The 18,709-nt window shown below is 36.0% G+C and overlaps 2 protein-coding genes across 5 annotated transcripts; both read right to left on the bottom strand.

Annotated features, from left to right (window-relative positions):
* Positions 1–692: 692 nt before the first annotated feature.
* LOC122819585 (cystatin-like) lies at positions 693–18,489 on the bottom strand. Of its 4 annotated transcripts, none has more exons than XM_044096408.1 (5): positions 18,343–18,449; positions 3,974–4,116; positions 1,234–1,379; positions 1,048–1,149; positions 693–958 (listed from the first exon to the last, which is right to left on the bottom strand). In XM_044096408.1, the coding sequence occupies exons 2-5, from the start codon at positions 4,059–4,061 to the stop codon at positions 863–865; spliced, it is 432 nt and encodes a 143-aa protein (XP_043952343.1). In that variant the 5' UTR covers positions 4,062–4,116; positions 18,343–18,449; the 3' UTR covers positions 693–862. The 4 variants fall into 4 exon arrangements, with proteins under 4 accessions (XP_043952343.1, XP_043952342.1, XP_043952345.1 ...); XM_044096407.1 differs by lacking the exon at positions 18,343–18,449 and adding an exon at positions 4,238–4,348; XM_044096410.1 differs by lacking the exons at positions 693–958; positions 1,048–1,149; positions 1,234–1,379; positions 3,974–4,116 and adding exons at positions 14,239–16,341; positions 16,431–16,535; positions 16,617–16,750; positions 18,080–18,222 and having other exon boundaries at positions 18,343–18,489.
* On the bottom strand, positions 8,300–10,956 carry si:busm1-57f23.1 (uncharacterized protein LOC368621 homolog). Its single transcript, XM_044096406.1, has 5 exons — positions 10,619–10,956; positions 10,356–10,491; positions 8,836–8,987; positions 8,650–8,751; positions 8,300–8,560 (listed from the first exon to the last, which is right to left on the bottom strand). The coding sequence occupies exons 2-5, from the start codon at positions 10,441–10,443 to the stop codon at positions 8,468–8,470; spliced, it is 435 nt and encodes a 144-aa protein (XP_043952341.1). The 5' UTR covers positions 10,444–10,491; positions 10,619–10,956; the 3' UTR covers positions 8,300–8,467.
* Positions 18,490–18,709: the final 220 nt, after the last annotated feature.

The raw sequence follows: 18,709 nt of genomic DNA, 5'->3' as shown, positions 1-18,709 counted from the left end.
CCTGGTGTTGCTGAAAAGTCTCTCTAAACCCTTAACCTGCACAATTATTTTTCTTTCAACAGTTTGAGTTGCAACAATCAAAATCCAAATCAGCAAACTCTGAGGTGTTGGTCATCTCTGCTCTCTTTTATTTCCTCTTTTCCTTAATCCTTCACCTACTATCTACCTCCAATACAACATTAGTGATCTCTAATTACAGTTACACATTTTACATCATTTCAAGTTCATTATCAAAATCACATCAATAACCTCTTTATCTTCTGATTTAGCAGTCATTTATAATATTATTATAATCATGCCTTATTAGTTCCTTGTATTATAATCATAATCTAATTATAGATTTTCTTCTGACAAGAAAGCAGGGTTCATCCATTATTCTTATTCTTTGAAACTAAAGTTACAGTTGTTCATTCTATCAAGAGAAAACATTATTAATATAAGTGTTTTGCTTTGAGTTTTATTCAATTACTCAATTTGTTTAGACTTCATTCTTTAAAACTTTCTTGCATTGAAATAAGGAATAGTCCAAACTGTTTTTATTAATCCTCAGGATGGAAACTTTCTTCATCTTATCAGAAAGCCTGCTGTTCCTGTTTCATGGCTTGGCAACTCTCTCTGCCTAAATATAATATCTTATGATTAAATACAAAAAGAAATTTAATTTGAAAGTAAAACTTGCATGAGACAAAACAAACAGAGAACCTCACTGATTTTATTGAAGTTTGATTTTATCCTTGGGTATAGATGCTACTTTGTGTAATTAATTTTAAAGGCAAATTCATGTATTATGACTGTTAACTTAAAATCTCCAGCATGGAAATAACGGGATGATCCTGGCTTATCTTGACACTGTAAAAAAGAATTAACCACTCTTTTTAACTTTGTAGCATTTCTTGGATTTCAGGGAATATTTGCTATTGCTGGGGTTCAAAGACACAACAAACTGGCACAATAGTTGCTGTGAAAGAGAAGATGACAATAAGTGTTGAATGAAATTGAATCTTTTCTTTAATGGTTACATGAAGAACAGAGAGTGAACAGATTTACCTCTTTCTCCAAGATGCAGGTTTTCTCATCATGGTTTTTCCACTTAGGACATTTGGCTCTTTCGAACACTGCATCGATTTTATACTTGATCTTACTGCTTTTCTGCAGAAATAACCAAACAAAAAAGTGATTAGACGTATGCTTAGATAGGGTACATTAATTTGTTCTGAGAAAGATCAGTCCAACCTTGGATTTAGCACTTTTAATTGAGACCATCTTGAACAACATCTTGCCTTTTGCTTTAGTGTTGAAATTTTCCACAGCAAATTTAGCAGCCTTCTGAACATCTTCTGACTCAATAGGTTTTTCAGACCAAGACGCTAAAAAATGCACTGTTAAACAAAAATCACAGAATAGTGACAAAAACTGTTCAGCTTGATTCAAAGAAAGGGCAAGAAGGAGTCTTATCATTCTACCCACTCTGACCAGCAGTGCAGTGGCTTTGTTTCACATCACAGAACGTCTTTTACACATTGAAATAGGAAATTTAAAACCATCACCTTACAGCAGGACAACAACCATAATCAAACTATCTCAGCTACAGGACAATTGTAAACTTTCTATTAGAGTGTTTTGATTGTTTCCGATGAGTATTTTTCCAGTTACTTTACCCCTTTTTTTATTGTGGCCCAGAGGTGCAAAACACTTCAACAAAATTCAACAACACAACAACATTAAGAAAGCACAATTACAACTTACAAAAACACTACAACATTAACATAACAGAAAGGGTATGTCCAAGTTGGAGACCTGAGAAATCGCTGATTGGACTACAGTGCTTTTGAACAGCACTGTAGTGCCGGCCACTGTTCAAAATCACAGTGGTCGGCCCGTTGTTGTGATACGCTGTAGAGTCCATATTGAAAGTGGCTTATCTGCCATCAAGCTAATACAACTAAATGGGCCGAACTTTGTAAACTGCCGTTCTGCAAAGTATTTTAAGTTAATTAATGTCACTGACACAATCTCTCACACACTATTATATTTAGGAATGAAAAGAACCAAGAAACTAAGGACATTTCAAACTTTTTGATCTGATTATTTAATTGTTTTGGGGCACAATAATTACATTTGATACAGCTGATTCTGATAAATTGTTTTTATTGATGAACACACGCACACACACACACACACACAGACCTTTACAGTGGTGTATTCATGGACATATTAACACAATTCCATAATTCAATGTGCATTTGCTAATTCAAGATATGAATAAAAAAACATAACTTAATTAAAATTTTTATGTATTTTATTGAAGAGACAAACTTTGATAATAGTTGTCCATCTTAGCTACATATTTTTACTTTAAAAAAATATTTATTACAGTGTAATATGTCAATTGTGCTATAGTCAGTAGTGTGAAGGAAATCTAACAGACTAAGTTATTTTTAATTTCTTAAACTCTCATAATACTGACGACCTGTCCAGGGTGTACCCCTCCTCTCACCCAGAATGTTAGCTGAAGATAGGCACCAGCACCCCTCTGACCCGCTAGGGACAAGGGCATTAGAAAGTGGATGGATGGATGGATGTCATAATACCCTAATACTTCAAATTGAGATATTTCACTTAAAATACACAAAAAGTGAAAGAAAAAAGTCTGCAGTACATTACAAATTTATTTATATCATAATGGCAACACAGAGCCAGGGGTTCAGTCTGCTGGTCAAGCTGGGAGCAGTTTGGTGACTGGGCCTTCTGAGGCATCTGGCTACCCACAGGTTAAAGCGAATGAAAAAAATAATCTAACAGTAATCTAACAGTCTAACAGAATAGGAAATACATCCCTGATTCATTCACACTCAGAAAGAATATATGTCATCACTATGTTGGGGAATTGACTTAGCATCTAAACACAGACATTGTGGAGATGAACTGTGAAACTGAAGTCTGAAGAAAAACAGCTCCGGCTCTGATCCTCATGGACCTGTCTTGATGAAATCCCCCAGTCTCTGTGCTGCTCTCTGGATAAATGTACTTTCAGGTTCGTTGTTATATTAAACAAATTATTTTAACCTACATAAATTACTGTGTAGATGCTACTGTGACATACTGTGGCGGGTACAATGTGTATATTTCACACCAGAATGTATACTCTTATTATGAAGAGGAGAAGGTGAGGTGAGACCAACAGTTGTCCTACATTCTATTTTCGTTTTGATTGGAAGACATTGAGAATAAAACAAGACTAAAATTATTATTTTTTTTTTGTCTTTTTCTGCTGACTTTCACAGTAACTTAAAGTAACAATGTTTGACCACAGACAAACAGCAACTTATCTTGCGAGCTTCTAGGTAACCATGGCAACAACACACAAATGGCAAAAGCACTTGTTACAGGTTTCTCATTGCCTCTCCCTCTTTAGCAAACACTGTATAAAAAAAAAAGTTAGCTAAGCTAAAAAAGGATCTGAGTAGTTAACTGGGGCAATTTAGTTATAAAGGAAATATTTCTCTGTTGCTTAGAAATTTGTTTCACCCCGAAAATGCACAGTACTAGCCACAAAGTCAAGAAATTCTGCTCGTAAATTTACGTTATTATCTTTAATTCTTTCCTGTGAAATGTAAAGGCAGTGGGTACACTTTGTACTGTAAAACGGTTGAAACGAGTCCACGCAGCACGTTCTTTCCACTGCTACTTTCAAGATGGTGGCGATGTCTGTAGGACTCAGCGTATACGTATTCATACCTGTTGTTCAACCAGCGATTTCTCAGGTCTCACATGGGGATATACCTCTTCCGTTTTGTTAATGTTGTAGCGTTTTGGTAATTTGTCATCGTGCTTCGTTAATGTTCATGGCTGAACAGTTAAAACTCATCAAACTCTAAACTTGGTTTTGAAATGCTTACATTTTCGCCACTTTATTGTGTTACATAACTAAACAGGTCTATTCAGGACACATAACATCCATATCTCTACTTACGTTCTCTACGGAGTCTGTTCTCAGGCTGAGATCCCAAACACAGCTGGAAGACTGACAGACATATCAGCAAGGACAATGGCAGAAACATGTTTGCCTTCCAACAACTTGTCAGCTACAGACGTTCCCAGGACGTTTGCAAGATTCTAATGAGTCCCGGTCCATTTTTTTAAGGAATGAAACATAAAAAAGAAACTACTAAATACAACAGAACAGAAGAAAAACAGATAAATATTAATTACTAACAGTAAAAAGTTCAACACCAACCTTATAGATGGATGTTGCTTCAGATGGGGGAAAATGGAGGAGAGAAAGAGTGAAACAGCTTCTGTGTTCTCTGAGTGAATGTGTGTGTGTGTGTGTCAGTATTCAGACTTTAGTAGGTTCAACCAGTCAGTGAAGACCACACCCACCTACTGCCTGGGAGTGACGCCATGGATGCTTCTAAGCCATCAGCAGCCTTGGTGAGCATTGGAGGCAAACTGCAGAGTGGATGTCTGGTGATGTCTCCCTGCTGCAGTTATTCAGGAAACTTCACGTTGTATATGTGGGCATGTCATGAGCAATGGGTACTGTCCAAGAGTACAAGGTTGTGGAGACAAGTGGCAAGAACACATTTCCTGTGTGTAGAAAACTTGTTTTGCCAAAAACTCTGAATGGGAATTCTTTAGACAAAAGATACATTTATTAACGCTAAAGAACAAACACGTCTGTCTTAACTTCCCTATAGGACAAAGTAGTGGACATTTTCTAGTCTGCTGACTGTTTTGCAAATCTTGTATAACAGTTCATCAAAGTCCACCTTTGGGGCATAGACTGACCTTTTGCAATAATAGTTGAGCTCACATTTGCAGGGTGTTTATTGTTTGGCTCAAAGACCAAGAATTGACATCTTGATTGCTTAGTATCTGAACTTGGATCTACCCATCTTGGATCAGTTTCTGCTCAAACTCAGAGAGGAGGAGAATAGAGAGATTCAAAAGGTCATCAACAAGTAAGAGGGCGATTTTATTCACAAAAAGGATTTTATGTTGCCACTGGTGTATTATCTTGAAAAATCCTTTAATTTACAAGTGCTGTATCGACACTGCAGTAATATTCTCATCCGTCTGTCACAGATGTGCTGCAGTTACATTTGCTGGCCTCTTGGTGGGGCTAAACATCATTTTAACTAACGTTTTTTGATTCTCTTAATTTTTACTGATAACTTTCCTGCATTTGTGTTTGTGTCAGGTACCAACACCAGCACAGACTGCTGTCTCATATGTTGAGCTTTAAGATGTCCCCTCACATTGAAACCAGTGTCTGACCACTTCCAAACTCAGTGAAAAGAAGAAAAGTATCTCGGAGGAACCCTAAACATCTGAAAAACCTTTTCTTTTTCATAACATTTAGGCTATGAAAAAGAGTTTGTAAACAAAGACAACATAAAGGAACACATATGATACAGTACAGAATTCTATTTTGTCCTACAGAACAATTTAAATTTACATAATATGTTTTTGTAAGAAAAACTGTGACGTAAATTTTGGTGCCACTGCCAATATGTTTATTTCAGAGACTTGCTGAATTAAAAAGTGACAAATATAACCTTTTTGTGTTGTTGCTTCTCCAAGTTAAAATACAGATAACATACCACAAATTTATAATAGAATTGGTCAGTATTTATCAGATAGAACAGATGAAGATTAGGTGCAATAAAAATCCCACAAAAATTTGTGTGAAATTTAGAAGGTTTCTCATCTCTGTCTTATAAAATAAAATATATGATTCATTTCACGTATTAAGTATTTGTGTTTCACAAGCTTGAGGGCCATTGAAAGTCAAATGGTAAAATAAGTAGAGTAGGTAAACACTGAAATGAGGTAAACATTGTCAGTGCAAAACTTCTAACCTACCAAACATCACAAATCTGTGTGTGTATTTTGTTGTAATGAAAACAGTTGCTGATTTGGATTGGTCCAAAGTATTTTTACATCCTCGATGCCTTAACATTTTCATAGAGCCCGTAGCACTTCCTTCTGTCCACATAGTTAATCTTAGACTTGCAAAAGTAACATCTGTGGAACATTTACAGGTTTAATCACATTACAGTAACAAACTTCATTGGGAGTTTAAGTAATTTATTCACAAAGTAGCAAAAGTGGAAAGAAAACAAATAGGGTTTTCCAGAACTTTTAAAATAGAAATCTGAAAAGTATCCATTGAGCTGAGCTGTTTGACAACAAAGAGAAACAATTTTAAAACTGCCTGCCCGCCAACCTCATGCTAAAAAACAGTGACATTTCCCCTAACATTTTAATCAATATGAATTATATTTAGTCACCATAAAACCAGATAGATATTCCACATGGAATATGGAGCTCACTCTTCTATCAGAAATGGAAAAATACAGTGTAGCTTTACGTTCTGGCAAAGAAACAGAGTAGCTGATTTAGGTGATGAACATCTGAAAAGAATCTCCATGACTAAAACCACATTTTTCCTGTTTCTTGTGCTGCCCTTTTTTAACTTAGAAACTATGGAAGAAGTTTATTATGCATGAATGTTATTGCAGACCTTTGATATGCAATACTAATTTTGTTGCGTCTATTTGAAGTTGGGGTAATTATTTCACACGTTTTGAAAAAGTAAAAGCCCAAGACAAGTCTAGGGCCCTTTAATGGTGGTTCTGATTGGCTTGAAGGATGAACACTGCCTTGGAGATATATTACTATCTTTTCAACTTTTTCACTGTGTATAATTTTGCAACCATGAAAGAATGTTGAGGTGACATATTAATTGAATGTCCACAACATCTTTTAGGTTTTTCTTTATGCTAAATATTTTATTAGTAAGACAATTTTGTGAGGGTCAGTAAAGCTTAATGCAAAAACAGAAATAATCAAACCAGAAATTATCAAATCAGAAATAATCAATCTATCCCGTCTTTCCCTAATGCTGACACTGAGCATTGAAAAGGAAACCTTTGAGAGATGGAATGTGTATGGAATTTCGAACACCAGAACCAGCCTGATTATGATGATGAACATGTTTCAGCAGGAGGAGACTCAGCGGTGATTGATGAGGGCAGGTGTTCCTGCAGGTTTGATGAGCTTTCATCTCTGCATGAATGTGAGGTCACACAGGACTTGGGTCCTGGCAGGAAGAGTCCTGATTTACAGCGGAAGGTCTTGGATCTTAGGTTGACTTCCTCATGCATGTAGAGGTCCTTCAAGATCTTTCTTGTCCATTGAGATGTAGGCAACCTGACCACAGGGAAGGAAGGCCTCAATTCTTCTTCTTCTTCTTTGCCTTTGGGGTCTTAATTTAGATGATGAGAGAATGGCAATTTGTGGCTATTTGTTGCAGGGCTGATGGGTTGGTACCCATTGCCATGACAGTCTTTTGCTATCTGTGGCTCTGGAACTTCTTCAGCTGCAGAATTTTTTTTTTTTCATTTGGATTTTGGCTCAAAGCTGCCTGGAGGATCCAACCAAAAGTTCCTCTTTTGCATTGACCTTTATAGCCCTATAGATAAACTTGCATTGGCTGGCACTGTTGTCATGATTGTTTTATTGGCTGTCTGCTTGAATAGATGATCTCCTATCCATCATTGTCTTAGAAACATTATGACCTGATATCTGAATTCATGCCCTGGTGTTGCTGAAAAGTCTCTCTACACCCTTAACCTGCACAATTATTTTTCTTTCAACAGTTTGAGTTGCAACAATCAAAATCCAAATCAGCAAACTCTGAGGTGTTGGTCATCTCTGCTCTCTTTTATTTCCTCTTTTCCCTAATCATTCACCTACTATCTACCTCCAATACAACATTAATGATCTCTAATTACAGTTACACATTTTACATCATTTCAAGTTCATTATCAAAATCACATCAATGACCTCTTTATCTTCTGATTTAGCAGTCATTTATAATATTATTATAATCATGCCTTATTAGTTCCTTGTATTATAATCATAATCTAAGTATAGATTTTCTTCTGACAAGAAAGCAGGGTTCATCCATTATTCTTATTCTTTGAAACTAAAGTTACAGTTGTTCATTCTATCAAGAGATGACATTATTAATATAAGTGTTTTGCTTTGAGTTTTATTCAATTACTCAATTTGTTTAGACTTCATTCCTTAAAACTTTCTTGCATTAAAATAAGGAATAGTCTAAACTGTTTTTATTAATCTTCAGGATGGAAACTTTCTTCATCTTATCAGAAAGCCTGCTGTTCCTGTTTCATGGCTGGGCAACTCTCTCTGCCTGAATATGATTTCTTATGATTAAATACAAAAAGAAATTTAATTTGAAAGTAAAACTTGCATGAGACAAAACAAACACAGATCCTCACTGATTTTATTGAAGTTTGATTTTATCCTTGGGTGTAGATGCTACTTTGTGTAATTAATTTTAAAGGCAACTTCATGTATTATGACTGTTAACCTAAAATCTCCAGCATGGAAATAATGGGATGATCTTGGTTTATCTTGACACTGTAAAAAATAATTAACCCTTTTCAACATTGTCGCATATCTTGGAGTTCAGTTCATATTTGTCGTTGAAGGGGTTTGAAGTTACAAAGAACTGACACTTTAGTTGCTGTGAAAGAGAAGATGACAATATGTGTTGTTGAAAATTGATACATTTTCTTAATAGTTCTATAAAGAACAGAGGGTGAACAGATTTACCTTGTTGTCCAAAATGCATCCTTTCAAGTCAAGGTTTCCCTCCTTTGGACAGTTGGTACTTCCGAGGATTGCATCGATTTCAAAGTTGATCCTATTGGTTACCTGCAGATAGAACCAGATGAAACAGTGATTAGACGGATGTTTTGATAGGGTACATTATATTGTTTTAAGGAAAATCAGTCCAACCTGGGATTTAGCACTGTTAACTGAGACGAGCTTGAACAACACCTTCTCCTTTGAATCTTTGTTGAACATTTCTACAGCATATTGAGCCGCCTCCTGAACATCCCCTGACTCAGGATGTTTTTCAAACCAACCCCCTAAAAGATGTGCCTTTTCTGAAAGACAAAGGTATGTCGACTGTCACATAAAGCATATCAGTAAAAATGCAAAAAATGATCACAAAAACTGTCGAGCTGGAGTCAATTTGTAGGGTTAAAGAAAGGCCAAAACGAGTCTCAACATGCTGCCCATTTTGATCAGCGGTGCAGTGACTTTTTTTCACATCATAGAACCTCTTTTACACAATGAAATAGGAAATTTAAAATGTTCTCCTTATAGTAGGACAACAACCATAAACAAACCGTCAGAGCTACAGGAGAATTGTAAACCTTCTAGTGGAGTGTTTTGATTGGATGCTGTGAGTATTTTTTCCATTTACTTTACTTGTTTAATCATGTTGTGAACTCTCTCATGCATGTAACTGGTGTTGACATGATTATGTCAAATTCACACAATTCCTGTGTCAAAAAGGTGGAAAGACTTGTTTGTACTGCCAGCTAGCAGCTGTTGCCTGTTCCATCCCCACCCAGTCCAAAACAAATTCTCATAACTAATGGCAATCTGAAAAACTGGGTGTTGATCACACCCAACTTTGTACTTCTTTATTCATCACCTTTGCTAGTCAGAACTTTGGAACAAAGAGGCAAACAAGGCTTTTCATCAAGCTTTATTTTGGATTTGATTAACTGCACCAATCCTATATGATTCCATTAATGTAAAATCCCAAACCTGTTAAGTCATTGTAAGATATTAGACTACCAAAAGGGAACCCTTTTTACATACAATTTAAAGTCTGCTACTGAGCAGCACTGTCTTTTGTTACTTCCAAAACTAACGTCCCGTCTGCCAAATTACACAGCACTTTGTCAATGATAAATTCATCTGATTTGTAGCTGAAACAAAACTTCTGACTCCACCGTACTGCAGTGAGGAGTCATCAGCTGTGGAATAAATCCACAAACACAAAACATATTTGACCATGTAGTCAGCAAGCCACACAGTTCTAGAACAACAGGTCCTTTCTTTTTGCAGAATCAGATTATTGTGTTTAAATTTAAAGAGAATTTTGTTACCTATCTTACCACTTAGATTCTATGTGATCACTAAGGAGTTTCACAGACTGATGGAAACAAACTGGCTTCTTTATCTAATATGGCTTATTCTTTTTTTAAAAAAGAAATAAAAAACAGGATTTAGTATTTTCACTCTTACATTTGACAATGTGTCAGAATGTTTACATGAAAACACAAAGTTATGTTTTGATGTTTGGTTTGCTTCTCGACTGTTGGCAGTGATTATGTGTTCATGGCTGAACTCATCAAACTCTAAACTTAGTTTTGATATACTTACATTTTTCACACTACATTGTGTTACAAAATTAGACATGTCTATTCAGGACACATTGCAGCCATATCTCTACTTACGTTTTTTAATGACTTCCTCCACAGGCTTACATCCCAAACACAGCTGGAAGACTGACAGACATATCAGCAAGGACAATGGCAGAGACATGTTTGCCTTCCAACAACTTGTCAGCTACAGACGATCCTTTGCAAGATACTGAAAAGTCCAGGTCCATTTTAAAGAAACAAAACATAAAAAAGAAACTATTAAATACCACAGAACAGACGAAAAACAGTTAAACAACAGTTACAGTTAAACTAACTGTAAAAAATCCAACACCAACCTTGTAGATGTTGATTCAGCTGGGGGAAAATGGAGCAGAGGCAGAGTGAAACAGCTTCTGCATTCTCTGAGTGAATGTGTGTGTGTCAGCATTCAGGCGTTGGCAGATTCAACCAGTCTGTGAAGACCACACCCACCTACTGCCTAGGGGTGACGCCATACATGCTTCTAAGCCACAGGTGTCAAACTCCAGTCCTCTTTACACAGTGAGTCAATGGAGAAAGTTTGATTCACATAGTGAATAGCAGTTCTTAGTTTTTACTTATCAAATGGTGGATTGGTGTGGCGTCTGCAGTGATGTGGTTGAGAGAGAGAGCTGCAACAATCCAAAATCTTTTATTTTTATTCACTTCCTCTGTTGCCCTAAACTCCGCCAAATTCTTTAAAGCCCCGCCTCCAGCGCAGAGTTGGAACATCCTCACCTGTTTCCACTGTAATTTTGGCTTATTCTTGCTGTCTTCCACACAAACTGATCCAAATCTTTGAACCTACTGATTTGATTGTCTGGTGAGTCTGTTATCTGACAGCAGTTTTGCGTTTACATGTGAAACTTCTGCTTGACTACTCATTGGAGCGTTGTTTAGCCAGAATTGTTGGTGGTGTTACCTGGAAGTAGTGATGGCCAAATGAAGCCTTGTGAAGCAATGAAGCTTCCCAGCCCATTGCTTTGCAGAAAGGTTCATTACTCAGTGATTCATTCATTTCGCATTAGTGACATCAGCTGTAGAAATTGTGGCAGCCTTGTCACTCAGATGGACTTGCATAAAAAAATTTGTATTGTCACAAAGTTTTTGTCAAACTCATGTTTAGTAACAGGAGTCAATTAAATCCTATTTAACTAATTTTTTTTAGTTATTAAAATTATTTGTAGCCAATCTCTGTATATGCTGACTGTCAGTGGCTGTTTTCTTATGTCATCGACTGATTTTACAATAGACATTTGTTTCAGTGTGTTTGGAGTGCAGTGTTTGTTGGGGCAGACAGTATTCTTTGAGTTTTGATTTCCCTCCTGAAAAACTAAAATTCTTCAAAAGTTTTATTTTTCTTGGATTTCTATTGTCTCTCTGATCCCTTATATTTTTACTCACCAGGCCAGAATTTTACTCTTCCAGCAGCTTTAAGTATGTTTCTGCTGTGCAAGACTGATATATATTTGCAGAATAAAGACATAATGGAAATTTCAAGAAGGTGAGAATTTATTTGCGTAGCAAATTCCAGCAACAATGCAGTTTCAAAGTGCTGTAGGCTACATAATAAAAACACACGAATATAAAATCACAAAATATACCATAATCAACAATTGAGAAAACCGGTAACAAACATAACATTTTGAGGAGAGCCATCATCAAAATTAATACACATGAATTATGTTGGTCAAAGTTCCTTTTATTTCGGCCACCGCTGAAAACAAATTCTCCTCTGATGCGCGATCAAATACAATAGCCCATGAATTTGCACGGCTCATCATTCTTTTATTTTGAAAACCGACACACAAAATGAAGCAGTCACGTGACTCATGTAATGAAATGCATGGTTTGTTGTCAGTCACGCGATTTTCAGCAAGACGTCACAAGCAGCTTGATCTGACACGCCCCCTTTTTTACTTGGCACGCCTCGAAGTCTGACTTCAGATGGCCATCACTACCTGGAGCGTCACCTGGATTCTGTCTCAGCTGATTGTGGCTAAGTACGCCCCGCTCTCTTTGAAAGGGCAACTAGTTTGCTGATTTTGTGCGTGTTCTGGCACTTTAAAATGCCGGTGAAATTGATCAGAACGGAATGTAGCTGCACTTTTAAGTTTAATATAGCGCAGTATATTTATTTATTTGATTTATTTTTGTTTTTTTCTCTCACTCTGCTTTAGTATTTGACAATTAATTTACTTTATTTTTCTTGATTGATATTTTGAAAGTGCATTTTAACTTTTGAATGATAACTTTAAATTGATAAGCTTGATATGATTGATACACGTTTTGTTTTACTTTATTTAAATTATGGTTAATTTGTAACCTGATTATTGAAATGTTTGATCTTGTCAAAATTATTAGAAATGTAATAATTGAATTTGCATTCAACATGCATAAACCAAATGTCCAAATTTTATATTTATTTCCTTTTGTATGTTTGTACATAATTGTTTGTGTTTTGATAAAACACTCTTTTCTGACCTTTTAGGCCTTTTTCTTTTTTTTTTTTTTTTTTTTTCCCTGTTAGACCAGATCTTCATCTGGATCTGAAGATGTCGAGCTAGCAAAAGGACAATGAACTTTATGATTTTGGAATTAATTCATTCTGAGTCAATTATCTTGTCTCTCATTGTGCTTCTGTAATTGTCTGTTTTTATTCAAATCGGGTATATACACCAAAATTAAAAGCACTGCCTCCTGTTTTTCATTCACAACTCAGGCTCTTATTTTAAAGAACAATCCCCTGGTGCTGCTTTTGTAGCCACATTTAGCTGCCAAGCCCCAAAATTGTTACATTACCAAGTATATTTAGTCTAGGTTCTAGTGCAAATATCTTAGCACACTTGAAATAAAACAAAACTAACTTAAAAGTAACTTTTTAGCAAGATACAGAGGGTTGTTGTTTTTTTCTTATCAATAATAATTATTCCTTAATATTGATGAAAAAGTACTTGTTCCATTGGCAGATTATTTTACTCATAACAAGATATGTTTCCCATGTTGTAACATATTTTGCTTTTACTGTCCAAAAGCAAAAGATCGTGGAGACTAATGGCAAAATCACATTTCCTGTGAGTAGGAAACACACAGTATGCTACTATTCAATTGCTTGATGAAGATTGACTAGAAGTTGTCAATTAGTTCAATATTTGGGGATGTAAAATTTAGTGACCTATAAGACAGAATATTCATGCATTTTCTCTTCTGGTCAATAGATTTCCTAGATGTCGCAAAAAAATGTAATGGGAATTCTTTAGACAAAAGATACATTTATTAACACCTAAGAACAAACACATCTGTCCTAACTTCCCTGTAGGACAAAGTAGTGGACATTTTCTAGTCTACTGACTGTTTTGCAAATTTTGCAAAAAAGTTAATCAAAGTCCACCTTCGGTGCACAGATTTACCTTTTGCAATAATAGGTGAGCTCACATTTGCAGGGTGTTTATTGTTTGGCTCAAAGACCAAGAATTGACATGTTGGGCCATATTGATTAAACATTCAAATGCTGGGAAACCATCTAAGGTTACTCTAAAATATTTTTTGGTTTTCTTTTGTCATCTATTGTGACAAAGTAGAAAAAAAACGTTTAATAAGAGGTATGTTTTGGTAACAAAGCATCTAAAAATGCCATGCTGTAAAAAATAATAAAATCAAGGAGGATATTACCAAAAACAGACCAAGTGGATGAAACAAAAGCTGCATTTGCCTTACCTTTTTTAAATCTTGGTATATCAATTATTGTAGAATATGTTCTATATTATTCAATATTAAAGCTATATTTGAGTGAAAGTCAGTTATATTTTTCTTAAAACACCAAGTTCCTCTTTCCTGTGTTCAGGCTGCTCAGTATCTGAACTTGGAGCTCCCCATCTTGGATCAGTGTCTGCTCAAACTCAGAGAGGAGGAAAATAGAGAGATTCAAAGGGTCATCAACAAGTAAGAGAGTGATTTTATTCACAAAAATGATTTTATGTTTTATATTATCTTGAAAAATCCTTAACTTTACAAGTGCTGCATCATCACTGCGTTAATATTTTCAGTACATCTGTCACAGATGTGCTGAAAGGTGCAATTACATTTGTTGGCCTCTTGATGGGGCTAGACATCATTTTAACCCGCATGTTTCGTGGATTTGTGTTTGCATCAGGTATCAACACCAGATGTCAATACTCTTGCAAAAGTAATAAAATCTGAAGAACATGTACAGGTTTAATCACATTACAGAAACAAACTTCAGTGTGACATTGGGAGTTTAAGCAATTTATTCACAAAGTGGCAAAAGTGAAATGATAACGTGGAAAGAAAATAGACATGGTCTTCCAGAACTTTTAAAATAGAAATCTAAAAAGTATCCATTGAGCTGAGCTTTTTAGCAACAAAGAGAAACAATTTTAAAACTGCCTGCCCGACAACCTCATGTTATAAAACAGTGAGGATAAATTTCCCCTAATGTTGTAACCAATATGAATTATATTTAGTCACCACAAAAGCAGACAGATATTCCAAATGGAATCTGGATGGAATTTAGTCTTCTGTCAGAAATTTGGTTTGAGAGTATTATTGCATTATCACTGGGCTAGGGTAGTGTTAAAACAAATAGCTACTAGACAAAGCTAGAGAACGCTTACACTAACGCTTATTTTTGCCAACAGTTATGAAAACTAAATGTATGACTTTTTGATTGTTCTCCCAAAAAATTAATCGGCACCCAGTTTTACTTTTTCCATTGAATTAGGTGCAATATGTTAGGGTGTGTCTTAAAGGTTTCTTAAAACCTATCATAGTTGTGAAGGTTCCTAAATCTGCTGGGTATTACCCTGTACAGAACTCAGGTAAACTCTGTTCAAGCTGGCCTATTGAGAAAGACTCACCTGGTTCCTGACGACCTCCATCCAGGTGCCCCACCCTTATCCCCCGGTGAGTTAGTCAGACTGAGCAGCCTGCAGACCACAACATGTGTGGTCTAGTTTCACAGACCACACATGTTAACAGTCGCTTTTTCTCTTTGTTACAACCTAAACTTGATACTAAACCAGGTTGGTTTTAGAGACTTAAGTGTGTTGTTTTACATGGTTTTGGGCTAAAAGGAATCTATGAAATGTTTTCCACCTCTTTCTCTCCAGAATCAAGCATCATAGCTACTTTACAACCATCATAGGTGACACATTAATTGAATGTGCACAACATCTGTCAGATTTTTCTTTATGCTACATATTTTATTAGTAATACAATTTTGCAAGGGTCAGTATAGCTTAATAAATAGTAGAAATAATCAAATCAGAAAAATCAATTATTTTACTTAGCCTATCTTGCACTGAAATAAGGAATAGTCTCACGTATTTCTGTATAACTGCAGGTTGGAAACTTTCTTCATTTTATCAGAAAGCCACTTGTTCCTGTTTCATGGGTTGGCATCTCTCTCTCTACCTGGATATGATTTCTTATGATTAAATACAAAAGAAAATATAATTTAATTCATTCTTATTCTTTGAAACTAAAGTTGCAGTTGTTCATTCTTTCAAGAGAAAACATTATTAATATAAGCATTTTGCTTTGAGTTTTATTCAATTACTCAATTTGTTTAGACTTCATTCTTTAAAACTTTCTCGCATTGAAATGAGGAATAGTCCAAGCTGTTTTTATTAATCTTCAGGATGGAAACTTTCTTCATCTTATCAGAAAGCCTGCTGTTCCTGTTTCATGGCTTGGCAACTCTCTCTGCCTGAATATGATTTCTTATGATTAAATAAAAAAAGAAATGTAATTTGAAAGTAAAACTTGCATGAGACAATCAAATGGTGGATTGGTGTGGCGACACCAGACATCCTTGGGTATAGATGCTACTAAGTAGCATCTACAAAGTAGCATCTATACCCAAAAATCTCCAGCATGGAAATAATGGGATGATCTCGGCTTATCTTGACACTGTAAAAAAGAATTAACCTTTCTTTGCAACTTTGTGGCATTTTGTTTTGTTCACCTCATATTTTCTGTTGTGGGTGTCTGAAGTCATAACAAACTGGCACTTTAGTTGCTGTGAAAGAGAAGACGACAATATGTGTTGTTGAAAATTGATACATTTTCTTAATGGTTCTATAAAGAACAGAGGGTGAACAGATTTACCTTGTTGTCCAAAATGCATCCTTTCAAGTCAAGGTTTCCCCCCTTAGGACAGTTGGTACTTCCGAGGATTGCAATGATTTTAAAGTTGATCCTATTGGTTACCTGCTGATAGAACCAGATGAAACAGTGATTAGACGGATGTTTTGATAGGGTACATTATATTGTTTTAAGGAAAATCAGTCCAACCTGGGATTTAGCACTGTTAACTGAGACGAGCTTGAACAACACCTTCTCCTTTGAATCTTTGTTGAACATTTCTACAGCATATTGAGCCGCCTTCTGAACGTTTTTTGACTCGGTACGTTTTTCAGACCAACCCCCTAAAAATGACAAAATGGACAAAGGTATGTCGACTGTAACATAAAGCATATCAGTAAAAATGTAGAAAATGATCACAGAATAGAGACAAAAACTGTCGAGCTGGAGTCAATTTGTAGGGTTAAAGAACGGCCAAAACGAGTCTCAACATGCTGCCCATTTTGATCAGCGGTGCAGTGACTTTTTTCACATCATAGAACCTCTTTTACACAATGAAATAGGAAATTTAAAATGGTCTCCTTATAGTAGGACAACAACCATAAACAAACCGTCAGAGCTACAGGAGAATTGTAAACCTTCTAGTGGAGTGTTTTGATTGGATGCTGTGAGTATTTTTTCCATTTACTTTACTCGTTTAATCATGTTGTGAACTCTCTCATGCATGTAACTGGTGTTGACATGATTATGCCAAATTCACACAATTCCTGTGTGTTAAAAAGGTGGAAAGCCTTGTTTGTACTGCCAGCTAGCAGCTGTTGCCTGTTCCATCCCCACCCAGTCCAAAACAAATTCTCATAACTAATGGCAATCTGAAAAACTGGGTGTTGATCACACCCAACTTTGTACTTCTTTATTCATCACCTTTGCTAGTCAGAACTTTGGAACAAAGAGGCAAACAAGGCTTTTCATCAAGCTTTATTTTGGATTTGGATTTGATTAACTGCACAAATTAACGTCACCACATGTATGATTTCATTAAGGTAAAACCTCAAAGGAGTTACGACATATTAAGGTATTAGACTACTAAAGACTTTGTCCTTTTTACACTCAATTTAAAGTCCTGCAAATTAGCTGCACTATCTTATTTCTTTTTTTCCAAAATTAGCGTCTCGTCTGTCAAAATACACAGCAGTCTGCCAACAATGAATTCATCTGAATTGTGGTTGAAGCAAAACTACTGACTTGCAGTACTCAGTCATATTGCAATGAGGAGTCATCAGCTGTGGAATAATTCCACACACACATATGATATTTGACCATGTAGTCAGCAAGCCACACAGTTCTAGAACAACAGGTCCTTTCTTTTTGCAGAATCAGATTATTGTGTTTAAATTTAAAGAGAATTTTGTTACCTATCTTACCATTTAGATTCTATGTGATCACTAAGGAGTTTCACAGACTGATGGAAACAAACTGGCTTCTTTATCTAATATGGGTTATTCTTTTTTTAAAAAAAAGAAATAAAAAACAGGATTTAGTATTTTCACTCTTACATTTGACAATGTGTCAGAATGTTTACATGAAAACACAGAGTTATGTTTTGTATCACTATATTGTTACAAAATTAAACATGTATATTCAGGACACATTGCATCCATATCTCTACTTACGTTCTCTAACGTGTCTCTTCTCAGGCTGAGCTCCCAAACACAGCTGGAAGACTAACAGACATATCAGCAAGGACAATGGCAGAGACATGTTTGCCTTCCAACAACTTGTCAGCTACAGACCTTCCCAGGACGTTTGCCAGATTCTAATGAGTCCAGATCCATTTCAAAGGATCAAAACATAAAAAAGAAATTATTAAATACAATTGATAATTGTATTTAACAGTTAAACATTGATTACTAACAGTAAAAAGTTCAACACCAACCTTATAGATAGATGTTGCTTCAGCTGGGGGAAAATGGAGCAGAGGAAGAGTGAAACAGCTTCTGTGTTCTCTGAGTGAATGTGTGTGTGTGTCAGTATTCAGACTTTAGTAGGTTCAACCAGACAGTGAAGACCACACCCACCTACTGCCTGGGAGTGACGCCATGAATGCTTCTAAGCCATCAGCAGCCTTGGTGAGCATTGGAGGCAAACTGCAGAGTGGGTGTCTGGTGATGTCTCCCTGCTGTAGTTATTCAGGAAACTTCATGCTGCATATGTGGGTATGTCATCTGTTAGTGCCATGTCCGTAAGGGTGTGCCTACATGGCTCTGCAAAATACAAGTGTGAGGATTCCTGGCCTCAACTAC

The sequence above is a fragment of the Gambusia affinis genome, linkage group LG17 (genome assembly GCF_019740435.1).
Source record: "Gambusia affinis linkage group LG17, SWU_Gaff_1.0, whole genome shotgun sequence".
In the NCBI taxonomy this organism is placed as follows: domain Eukaryota; kingdom Metazoa; phylum Chordata; class Actinopteri; order Cyprinodontiformes; family Poeciliidae; genus Gambusia; species Gambusia affinis.
The sequence above is the reverse complement of the archived record's forward strand: the minus strand, read 5'-3'. Positions and strand labels throughout refer to the sequence as shown.

Coding starts and splice junctions, on each gene's coding strand:
- LOC122819585 (XM_044096408.1), bottom strand. CDS start 4,061: ATGTTTCTGCCATTGTCCTTGCTGATATGTCTGTCAGTCTTCCAGCTG. Junction 1,380..3,973: donor GAACAGACTCCGTAGAGAAC/GTAAGTAGAGAT, acceptor TTTGTTTAACAG/TGCATTTTTTAGCGTCTTGG. Junction 1,150..1,233: donor TTAAAAGTGCTAAATCCAAG/GTTGGACTGATC, acceptor TTATTTCTGCAG/AAAAGCAGTAAGATCAAGTA.
- si:busm1-57f23.1 (XM_044096406.1), bottom strand. CDS start 10,443: ATGTCTCTGCCATTGTCCTTGCTGATATGTCTGTCAGTCTTCCAGCTG. Junction 8,988..10,355: donor GGAGGAAGTCATTAAAAAAC/GTAAGTAGAGAT, acceptor TTTGTCTTTCAG/AAAAGGCACATCTTTTAGGG. Junction 8,752..8,835: donor TTAACAGTGCTAAATCCCAG/GTTGGACTGATT, acceptor TTCTATCTGCAG/GTAACCAATAGGATCAACTT.